The 11284-nt window shown below is 48.5% G+C and overlaps 1 protein-coding gene across 1 annotated transcript in view; it reads left to right on the top strand.

Annotated features, from left to right (window-relative positions):
• LOC108520077 (nuclear RNA export factor 2-like) overlaps positions 1-10932 on the top strand; it is an 11781-nt gene extending 849 nt beyond the window's left edge. The window contains exons 2-18 of the mRNA XM_017859348.1: positions 1413-1602; positions 1829-1979; positions 2281-2364; positions 2476-2580; positions 2696-2776; positions 2960-3029; positions 4735-4811; positions 5194-5262; positions 5349-5404; positions 5538-5645; positions 5766-5824; positions 5964-6079; positions 6175-6217; positions 6813-6885; positions 7420-7602; positions 10475-10535; positions 10682-10932. Coding sequence (XP_017714837.1) covers positions 1413-1602; positions 1829-1979; positions 2281-2364; positions 2476-2580; positions 2696-2776; positions 2960-3029; positions 4735-4811; positions 5194-5262; positions 5349-5404; positions 5538-5645; positions 5766-5824; positions 5964-6079; positions 6175-6217; positions 6813-6885; positions 7420-7602; positions 10475-10535; positions 10682-10726 — 1571 coding nt within the window. The 3' untranslated portion in view covers positions 10727-10932. The remainder of the gene's footprint in view (positions 1-1412; positions 1603-1828; positions 1980-2280; positions 2365-2475; positions 2581-2695; positions 2777-2959; positions 3030-4734; positions 4812-5193; positions 5263-5348; positions 5405-5537; positions 5646-5765; positions 5825-5963; positions 6080-6174; positions 6218-6812; positions 6886-7419; positions 7603-10474; positions 10536-10681) is intronic.
• The last annotated feature ends 352 nt before the right edge of the window (positions 10933-11284 follow it).

Raw genomic sequence — 11284 nt, 5'->3', positions numbered from 1 at the left:
AGTACTGTTATGGACTCATAGCTTTTAACATACTGATGGGCTCCAAACCCCGGTTAAAGCATTTTGAGTAAAGGAATGACAAGATTTGACTTACACCTTAAAAAGTCACTCTGCCTCCTGTGTTGAAAATAGATGGTAGGGGAGTCAAGGGCGAAAGCAGAAGGACAACTTGGAAGGCAGCATAATCCAGGAGACAGATGTTGGTGACCTGGCCAGGGTAGGTAGCAATGGAGCGGGTGAGAAGTGGCCGGACTCTGGATATCTTTTAAAGGTAGAGCCAAGAGAAGATACATCCATCCTGATCGGTTGGATGTAGAGTGTGAGAGAAAGAGAGCACTCCAGCCCCACCTCCAAGTTGTGGGGACCAAGCATCAGGAATGTCTAGGTCAGACACTCTGCCCACATTTAATTTCACTTCTAATGGCACACAGGGAAAGTCCCAACAGTCGAGAGGAGCAGGACTGTCCTGACAGTGGGTCACACACGGTGAAAGCAATGACCCCCCCTACAGAAGTTCATCTGAGGCCTGGCCGTAATCAGTACATTGCAGAGAGGTCAGCAGTGACCGAAATTTTATTCATAAGGGTGCCCTGAGACAAGGTGTACATTTTGAAATTGGTTGAGGTCTGCTTGACGGTCCAGGAGATGGTCTACCTTCGTGAATGCTGCAAGACAGTAGAGGGGAAAAGAAAAGCGCTCTGTTTTCATTGTTGGCTACAGTGTGTTGGGTACAGTGTTTTATTTATGTCATTTAGATCCTGTTACTGTAGTGGTTTTCAATATCTGCTGATTTTCTTTCTAGTAATTCTGTCACTTGCTTAGGAAGAGTTGTCTCTTGGGCTGAAAGCATTTCAGACTGGGCAAAAAGAAAGCTTGCTCTGGATATTTCAAACTGAGTATTGTTGAGGGCAAGGCTGGAGGCAGGAGGGCAGCTTGAGAAGCTGTTACATCAGACCCACCTGTCATTAAAGCTTGTACTACACCGGCAAAGAAGTATAACTTGCTGATTGTTCACAGAATGCATTTGGAGATTGGATTTGGGAGGTGCGAGAGAGCTTGTCTCCCAGGTGTTGGTGTGGTTGTTAGGTTAGAGAAGCCTGAGAGAAGGCAAGATTAGGACCCCTTCCAGGTGTGTGGCTAGTGTCTAGTCCAACCCATGGACACATGCACCTCTGTTCTTTATAATTCCTGCTCCGTTTCTTAAGAGGTCCAACACAGTTGCTTCCTCTCCCAAGATTCCTCCCCTGATTGTGCCACCTGTGAGATAAGGCTGTTGTATCTGGACAGGCAGAGGAGTTTGTTTTCTGGGGTTTGTGTGGCGGGTTGGCACTTTACTTGCCCTACCATGGAGTTAGCTCACGTCATGGTAAGTGGACCATTGATGTGTCTCAAACGTGTCTTTTTGTTCTCAGTTGCAGAATGCCATGACCATGGTAGCCCTTTTCAAGGAAGAAAGAAAGGTGGGAATTCTTTCCGGGATAATTTTGACAAGAGGAACTGTTATCATGAACATGGTGGGTATGAGCGTCCACCTTCACACTGCCAGGAGAATGATGGAAGCGTGGAGATGCGGGATGTCCACAAGGACCAACAACTAAGACAGTAAGTGACCAGGCAGCTTGGTTTGCAAGTAGCAGCTCCCAGGACTGTGCAACCCTTTCATTCTCTGTGGTCTTCCTTTTCTTCTCTCATTAAAGCACTGAAGAATGCTGGAAGTGGAATAGTGGCTGAGCAATCCTAATTGTAGCCCTGGCGTCAGTGAGTGGAGCATGTAGAGAAGATGTTCTTAGATTTAATGGATACCCGCCTTCTCTCCTCTTCCCCACAGCACTCCTTATAGCATCCGATGCGACAGAAGAATGAAATGGCATAGTGAAGACGAAATCTGTATTACCACGTGGAGAAAGAGAAAACCTCCAGAGAGAAAAATGAGGCAGAACACACAGGATGGATACACAAGGAACTGGTTCAAGGTCACAGTGAGTATCTGGGTGGGGTCTGCATTAGATAGACTATTCTGGAACCTGATAGAAGGAAGACCACTTAAAACACCCTAAGCTGATTATTCGGAGGAGAGCTTCGGAATAGGGGGAAACGGAGTTTAGGGAATCCATATTTGGCACAAAAATAAGAAATCATGTCAGCGGTCCTTTCTTTAGAGGTCTAAGCTAAGTAGAAGGTCGGAAAAAAAGAAAAAAAAAACAGCTGGTTGGTTCTGTTCTCCATCCTTAGTTCCATGTTGTCTCTCCCTTCTCTCCTATTTCTTCTTTTTACCTTTAGATTCCTAACGGGATAAAGTATGACAAGTCATGGCTAATGAATTCAATCCAGAGCCATTGCAGTGCCCCCTTCACTCCGGTTGATGTAAGAGAGGATGGTGAAGCCAGATGAGTGGGCACGGGGGACGAGGAGAGGCCTAGCTCAGCAGGGGCCATTGGCCTCTGATGCTGTTGCTCTTGCCTTCACTCCCTGTAGTTTCACTACATCCAAAATCGGGCATGCTTCTTCATCCAGGATGCTAGTACTGCCTCCGTATTGAAGGATGTCAGTTATAAGATTTGTGATGACGAGAACCGAAAGGTGTGTGTTGAGGGCATTCCCTGTACTTAGTCTCTGGGCAGGAAGACAGGCCAGGGGGCTGGTCGTCCTCTTTGGGATTAGAGGTCCTGGTACTTACCACGCTGCCTCCCTGCAGATATGTATATTTGTCAATCATTCTACTGCGCCCTACTCTGTGAAGAATAAGTTGAAGCCAAGCCAAATGGAGATGCTTAAGGTAATACAGACTCAAGGATCATTGTATGCTCACTTCCTGGACCCACCTCTTCTTCCCCTGGTCCCCTCTTTCCCTGTCATCACCACCACTGCCGCCGCCGCCACCACCACCACCACCACCACCACCACCACCACCACCACCACCAGAGCCTCAGAGCCTCTGTCTTCATCTCTATCTCTGCAGCTGACTATGAACAAACGGTACAATGTCTCCCAACAAGCTCTTGATCTCCAGAATCTCCGCTTTGACCCAGGTATGGCTGACAGCAGCAATTCTAAGGCAAGTGGGGGCAGAGCGGTCTGCCTGAGAGGGAGACTTAGGGATGGCAATTTATGGAGCGGTTGGTGCTGGCTCTGGTCCAGCCATGGCCCTCCCAGCCTTCTGATTCCCTTCTCCAGGAGGACCACAAACCTCCCCTCCTACACACACACACACACACACACACACACACACACACACACACATTCCTTTCTCTGTGTTACTCACTCATCTGTGCTTAGAGGTCTCCTTTCCTTCCTCTGACATGCTCCCCTTTTCACCTGCTCTGGGGTGCGTTTCCTGCCTGTCTCCACCAAGCTTCCTCCAGCGTGCCCTCCGTGAGTGTGCTCCAGGAAGCGGGGCTCCCCCACCTCCCCAGGACCAGCAGTGTTCAGATCCTGGTGCCCTGGACTGAGAAGAGTCCTTTAGTCCAGGGCCTCATGCTGAGACAGGCCTTCCTGCCTCCATGCTGAGATGGGGCTTCCCTCCCCTGTCCTGAGAGGCGTTCTCTTTCTCTTGCTCCAAAAATGTCCCCCCACCTGTCCTGGGCTGGCATGGGGGCTTCCCTGTTTCATACTGAGGGCCGAGGCCCTGGGTGGCTGCTGTCATGCCATCTCTTCCTCTGGCCCAATGCCAGGAGCTGGGCCCTCCTTGGGGAGAAACCTGGGTTTCCTGAGTCAAGGGACCAGAAGCGGGCCACGTTCCTGAGGCAGGAGTGGAAGGCAGAAGGCCGAGGAGGTTGGGGAGACAGAAGGACAGGCCTCTCAGGGCACTGCCTCTCCTTCCCTCCACACCTCACATTGTCCTGCCTGGGCCCTCAGAGGAGTCCTGGGTAGCCCGAGACGGGTAGCATCCCTCGGTCAAGGCGTCAGCACAGATGGGCACAGGAGTCAGTGACCATCAGAAGAGAATGCAGTGGTCGGGAGAGGGGATCCCCAGGCTCTGAACCCCATGCTGAGCTGGGGCCTGACCCTTCACTCCTCCTGGGAGAAGGTCTCCTGTCCCCGTGGCTGCTCTGTTTCCCATGCGCAGCTCAGACTGAGCTCACACAGGTGAGAAAGGCTCCAGCTGCATCCAGTGGGCCCCAGCCCAACAGGTGCATGTTTTCCTTTCCTGCCTCAGTCCCCAGGGCCAGCCAGGGGGCAGTGAGAGAAAGGGCTGCAGCAGGGGAGCCCTTTTCTCCTCTATTCCTCCCTAAACTCCACCTCCGCAGTAGAGCGTCTTTCCTTTCCCTTTGTATTGCATCCTGTTTCTCCCTTGTCTCTCCTCTCCTATGTCTCACCCATCTCTCCCTCCCCTACCTTCACCCCATTTCTGATGTCGTCCCCTCTGCCTTCCCCTTTCTGCCTCCTGAGCCCGGCCTCACTCACCTCCCTGTCCCAGCATCCTGGGCCATCCCTAAGGGCTGACGTGGTCTTGGCCAGGGCCTGGTCAGGCAAGTTGATGGACAGCCGGTGAGGTAGCAGAGCCCTGGGCTCCCACCCCATTTTCTGCTCACTGCAGAGCCTTCCACGGTGACTTGGACAAAGGGGAGGGAGGGAGGGAGGGAGGGAGGGGAAGAAAGCCCTGGAACCTGGGCTCCCAGTGCTGTTTCGTGTGGCACTGGAGTAAAGGGAGTCAGGACAGTCTAGATGGAAGCTAACCAGGAGGAAGGAGAGGGAGGAGAGTGAGAGGGAGTGGGAGAGAGACTGTGCCACCCTGAACTGTCAGTCACTTCATTCAATTTTTGGTTTTGGACAGTGCCATCCGGGATTGTTTCCCCAAGTTGTTACGCCTGGTAAGTATGTATAATACCGTCATCATTGTCTCCTCTTACTCAAGAACATGACCTCCACACCTGCCCTTAAGTCCTTTGGGTCTTGCCTAGATTACATGCTTGTATCAGACCCTCATCCATTTTACAGGCAGGGATTCCTGAAAAAGGCAAGAATATTCTCCCTGAAAATGTGTACACACACACACACACACACACACACACACACACATTTTCATGTAATAGTAGAGATGTCCAGCACTCCATGAGAAAGCTGCCCACTGGAATTTCCAGGCCCATTTCCCACCTGGCCTCTGATGCTTGTCTCCCTGGGCATGTTCATCTTATTGGTCATCGAGCTCCACCTCCTTGGTCTCCACTGCTGACTTCCTCTTTCCTTCTCCAGGACGGCCGAGAGTTATCTGCACCAATGATTGTTGACATTGACAGCTCTGAGATAATGAAACCCTGCAAGGTGAGGAAGAAGGACCAAGCAAGATTTGGGGTGTTGTAAGGGAGGCTTTGTCCACCGCATAGATCCAAATTGTCTTTTGATTTCAGGAAAACTTTACTGGATCTGAGACCCTAAAGCATTTAGTCCTGCAATTCCTGCAGCAGTGAGTATCCCTGGAACCCTGGGACCATGAGGAAGGGGAGGGCTGAGGCAGGCTGGGCCACCCATGCACAGGTCAGCTCATGGGAGTTTTCAAGTCTCATCAGAGGTAGCCTATCCTCACTGCTTCCCCACAGGTATTACTCAATCTATGACTCTGGAGATCGACAGGGTCTCCTCGGTGCTTACCACGATGAGGCCTGTTTCTCCTTGGCTATTCCTTTCGACGCCGAGGACTCAGCCCCGTGAGTATCACGACTCAGACCCTGCTCTGGGGCTGTGTGTCTCCCCAGCAGACACAGGCCAACTCCTGGAAATGCCCGCACTGGGCAGGCCACCCACTCCTACTCCTCTTTTTCTCCTAGGAACAGCTTGCGCAAGTACTTTGAGGATAGCAGGAATATGAAGACACTCAAGGACCCCTGTAAGTGTGTGATGGGGAAGAGTGGGCAAGGTAAGGGGGTGTGATGGGAACAATCACAGGGGCCAAGGACCAGGGTGTGGCAGCCCCCTGCCCCGCCCCGCCCCACCCTGCCGTTCCTTGCTTCTCTTCTCCTCTACAGACCTGAAGGGGGAACTGCTGAGGCACACAAAACGTGACATTGTGGACTCCCTCAGTGCGTTGCCCAAAACTCAGCATGACCTCAGCTCCATCCTGGTGGACATGTGGTGCCAGACGGTGAGCACCTGCTTCCTCCCTTGGGCAGGCCCAGAGAACCAGAGGTGGGTAGGAGGTTAAGGAGGATCCTGAGCACCTGAGCTCTTCCCTTTCAGAAATGGATGCTCTGCTTTTCTGTCAATGGGGTTTTCAAGGAAGGTGAGTGTCTGTATAGTCCCCTCCCCAGATCCCCCGCTGCTCCCTCCCCCTGGCTGGGCTCCCTCTCAGAACTCCCCCAGCTTCCCTGATTTCATTCCTTTCCTTTCCTTCCTCTTCTTCCCTCCGTGTTTTCCCACCCCCACTCTGCCCTCAAACCACCCTGCTCTGACCTAGGTCCATGCCTGTCTGCCCTGCACAGCTCAGGCGTGTGTTAAGGACACAGACTGTGGAGTTTGGCAGCTCTCATCCCAGGTCCTTACTCTGTGAACTTGTGGTTGGTTACTTAACCCTTCAGTTTCCTCATTTGCAAAATGGGGCTAATGACCTATCTCTTGGGCTACTGTGAAATAGGCATTAAGTGAACTTGTGGTTTTCACAGGGCCCCACACATGATAGGGGCCCTGTCACTGGGAGCGGATTGTTCCTGTTGCTGCCCTCCCCATTCCTGCCACATCCGCCTGACTCCAAGTGAACAATTGTCCTGGTCTGCCCCGCCTTCTGTGTGAGTGTCAAGCAAGACTCTGACGGGGGATCACCGTGTGAGCATGTTAAAGCCTGTGCAACTCTAAGGTGGTGGTGTTTGTTGTCTTTGAAGTGGAAGGACAGTCTCAGGGCTCTGTTCTCGCCTTCACCCGGACCTTCATCGCTACCCCTGGCAGCAGTTTCAGGTTAGTGCTGTGTTGTGGGTGGGAGCACCCATCCAAGCTTGGGGCCCATGTCGTGGAAATGTGGTGGGTGCAGTCCTCGGGGTGTTCTCAGTATTGTGGAAGGCCAACAGGAAGATCCAAGGAACAGTCTAGCCTAGTGTTTAAGAGTGTGGGCCCTGGAGTCAGAATACAGATTCTGTTCCTCACCCCAACATTCACAAACTATGTGACCTTGATCAACTTACTCGACCTCTCTGTGATTCAGTGCCTTTTTCTGAAAATTGGAATAAGACTATCCACTTCGTTGGACTGTTGTACAGGGTAAATGCGTTGGGGTTAGAGCTAAAGGTCTAGTGAAGCTGGTAGACAGCCTCTCCAAAGGTGGACTCTGTGGGAGGGTTAGAGGGCACCAGCCAAAAAATCTGGGAGGCAGGCACAGTTAGGGATATGGAAGGAATTTGGTTGTTGAGTGGCAGTGGTTAAGAAGGATCCTGTTGTTGGGGGTGTGGAGTTATCTACCTGTCCAGTATGAGGGTGCATTTTTCTTTCCTGCAGTCTGTGCATCGTGAATGACGAGCTGTTTGTGAGGGACGCCAGCCCCCAAGAGACTCAGAGTGCCTTCTCCATCCCAGTGTCCACACTCTCCTCCAGCTCTGAGCCCTCCCTCTCCCAGGAGCAGCAGGAAATGGTGCAGGCTTTCTCTGCCCAGTCTGGGATGAAACTGGAGTGGTCTCAGAAGTGAGTGCTGGGGGTACATGGGGATGGGGAGAGTTGGGACATTAGAGGAATGAGTAGTGGAAACTCACATGCAATTTGGAAAAATAACTATCTAGATATTTTGCTTCCAAAAAAACAGGGGGGCCCATGAAAAAGGTATCATATTTTTATACTGATATATGTAAATATTTTTTAAAATGGCATAATGCCCAGATGACATTACCTTCCATTTGTAAAATCTGAAAGAATCAACCACAACAAACTACTGATAAACCAGTTCAGCAAGGTTGAAAGATACAGCATACAAAAATCATTTGTACTTCTATGTAGTTGCAATGGACAATCCAAAAAATGAAATTAAGAAAATAAGTCCATCTACAGTAGCATCGAAAATTATTAATAAAGTATGTAGGAACAAATTTAAGAGAAGAAGCACAGATCTTATACTCTGAAATCTGCAAAACATTGCTGAAAAAAATTAAAGAAGACCTAAGTACATGGAAAGACATCCCACGTTCATAGATTGGAAGACTTAATATCATTAAGATGGCAGTACCATCCAGAACAATCTACAGATTCATTGCAGTCCCTGACAGAATCCCAACTGACTTCTTTGCAGAAATTGACAAGGTAATCCCAAAATTCATGTGGAAATGCAGTGGACCCCAAACAGCCAAAACCATCTTGAAAGAGAACAACGACGTTAGAAGACTCACACTTCCAGATTTCAGAACTTGCTACAAAACTACATTAATCAAGATCGTGTGGTACCGACATAGGAACAGACGTGGGAATCAATGGAATATAATTGAGAGTCCACAGATAATCTCACATATTTATGTCTAGTTGATCATCATTCAGGGTGCTGAAAAAATCCAATGGAGAAAAAAAATAGTCTTTTTTAGCAAGTGGTGCTGGGAGACGTGGCTATCCACTCGCAAAACAATTAATTTTGACCCCTAACTCACATCATGTGCAAACACTGGCAGAAAATGGATCAATGACCTAAAATAAGAGCTAGAACTGTAAAACACCGTAAGTGTACATCTTCATTACCTTGAATTAGGCAACCGTTTCTTTTCTTCTTTTTTTTTTTTTTAATATTAAAGTTCTAGGGTACATGTACATAACGTGCAGGTTTGTTACATATGTATACTTGTGCCATGTTGGTGTGCTGCACCCATCAACTCGTCAGCACCCATCAATTCGTCATTTATATCAGGTATAACTCCAAATGCAATCCCTCCCCCTCCCCCCTCCCCATGATAGGCCCCGGGGGGGGATGTTCCCCTTCCCGAGTCCAAGTGATCTCATTGTTCAGTTCCCACCTATGAGGGAGAACATGCGGTGTTTGGTTTTCTGTTCTTGTGATAGTTTGCTAAGAATGATGGTTTCCAGCTGCATCCATATCCCTACAAAGGACACAAACTCATCCTTTTTGATGGCTACATAGTATTCCATGGTGTATATGTGCCACATTTTCTTCATCCAGTCTGTCACTGATGTTCATTTGGGTTGATTCCAAGTCTTTGCTATTGTGAATAGTGCCGCAGCACAAGCAACCAAAGAAAAAAATAGGTAAATTGGACTTCATCTAAATTAAAAGCTTTTGTGCATCAGCAGACACTATCAAGAAAGCAGAAAACCGACTGATGGGAACAAGGGAAAATATTTGCAAATCACATCGCTGACAAGAAGAATCCTTACAACTCAACAACAAAGAGACAAGCCACCCAATTAAAAAATGGGGAAATGATTTGAATAGACGTTTCTCCAGAGAAGATGTACAAATGACCAAGAAGTGTGTGAAAATCTTCTCAACATCATTAGTCATTAGGGAAACGCATATCGAAACCACAGTGAGTTACCACTTCATAGCCACTACGATAGCTTTAGTCAGTAAAAGGAAACATTACAAATGTCAGTGAGAGTGCAGAGAAATTGGAAATCTCATGTATTACTACTGGAACCATAAAATGGAGCAGTTGCTGGGCAAACGATTTTGGTAATTCCTCAAAATCTTAAACATGGAGTTACCACATGATCCAGTAATCCCACTCCTAAGTGTATACCAAAAGAAATGAAAATATATGCCCATTCAACAACTTGCACATGAATTTCCATAGTGGCATTATTCCAAATAGCCAAAAAATGGAAACACATCGATTGACCTTTAGCTGAATGGATAATATGGTACATCCATACGGTGGAATATTATTGGAATATTATTCATTCATGAAAAAGGATGTAGTTGTGATATACGCTATGACGTGGATGAACCCCGAAAACATTATGTGCTAAGTGAGAGCAGCCAGTCACAAAAAGCCACATAATTATATGATTCCATTCATATGAAGTGTTCAGAATAGCCAGATCCGTAGAGACCGAAAGCAGAGTAGTGGTTGCCAAGATCTGGGGAAGAGGGAGAACAGGGAGTGATCTCTAACAGTTAAGGAGTTTCTTTTTGAGATGATAAAAATAGTTTGGAATTAGATCGTTGTGATGGTTGCACAATCTTGCGAATAGACTTAAAAGCACTGAATTGTACACCTTAAAATGGTGACTGCTACAGTATGTGCATTATATCTCAATAAAAAAGAAACGTATTATTGAATTTCCACTTGTTATTTCTTGAACATCTTTCTTTATCAATGTGTATTAAGCTCCCTTGTTCATTTGAATACCCCTGTGTTTCTGATTTGAATTCCAGTGGGCATTAATGTCAGGGATAGGCATTTTGGTTTTCCCTAGGCCTTTTTTCATTGTTACAATAGTGCTCATATTGGTACATGTGACCCAGCAAAAAGGTAGCATAGATTAAGGGTGGCATTGCATAGTCAGCGTGTCTGTCCTGGGGTAGTAATGGAGAGCACCTGTTGTTCTCCCACCCCAGGTGCCTTCAGGACAATGAGTGGAACTACACTAGAGCTGGTCAGGTCTTCACTATGCTCCAGGTGAGGTCTGGGAATCAAGTGGGTAAAAGACAGCTGTCTCTGGGTCGTCAGGAGGGCCAAGAAGATGGAGGCCGGGTAGTGTGGGGATGGAACTCAGGGCACTTGGCTCTACTAACATCCCAACTCCTGTTCTTTACTTTCTCTAGACCGAGGGCAAGATCCCAGCGGAGGCCTTCAAGCAAATCTCCTAAAAGGAGCCCTTCGATGTCTTCTTTGTCTTCGTTCACATCCTCTTTGTTTCCTCTTTTCACCAGCGTAAGGCCTGGCTGACCAGGAAGCCAGAGTTAACTTGCAGGCCGCATGACATAACCACCCAGAGAGCCAGTTGCTCTGTGTGTTCGCCCCACTCATGATCACCGTTTTATTTTCATAATAAAGAGTGACGTTACACGTTGTACTTTGTGTGCCCTGGATTGCTCTTCCCCTGCCCCAACCGTGAGCCAGCGGGGCCAGGACTGAAAGCACTGCATCCCTGTTCATCCCTGGCTGGCCTTAGCAAATACATCAATCTGGCTTGCCTTCATAGGTAATTTTGTCAATAAATCCTGATGAAAAAGGACACACGCTCCTTCCAGAGATTGGCCTTGAGAGACAGTGGGACTCTGTCAGATGCTCGACCTGGAGGCCCACAGAAGCAGGCATGTTACCTTGGCACACCAGGGGCTTCCATCCACCGTCCCAACCCCTCCCTTTCCCGAAGATGCACTTTTCAAGGAGGAGTCTCAGGGTAGCACCTGCGGTGGGGGTGA

The sequence above is a fragment of the Rhinopithecus bieti genome, unplaced genomic scaffold (assembly GCF_001698545.2).
Source record: "Rhinopithecus bieti isolate Rb0 unplaced genomic scaffold, ASM169854v2 scaffold_50801, whole genome shotgun sequence".
Classification (NCBI taxonomy): domain Eukaryota; kingdom Metazoa; phylum Chordata; class Mammalia; order Primates; family Cercopithecidae; genus Rhinopithecus; species Rhinopithecus bieti.
Note: the sequence above shows the minus strand (reverse complement) of the source record. Positions and strands in the feature narration are given on the sequence as shown.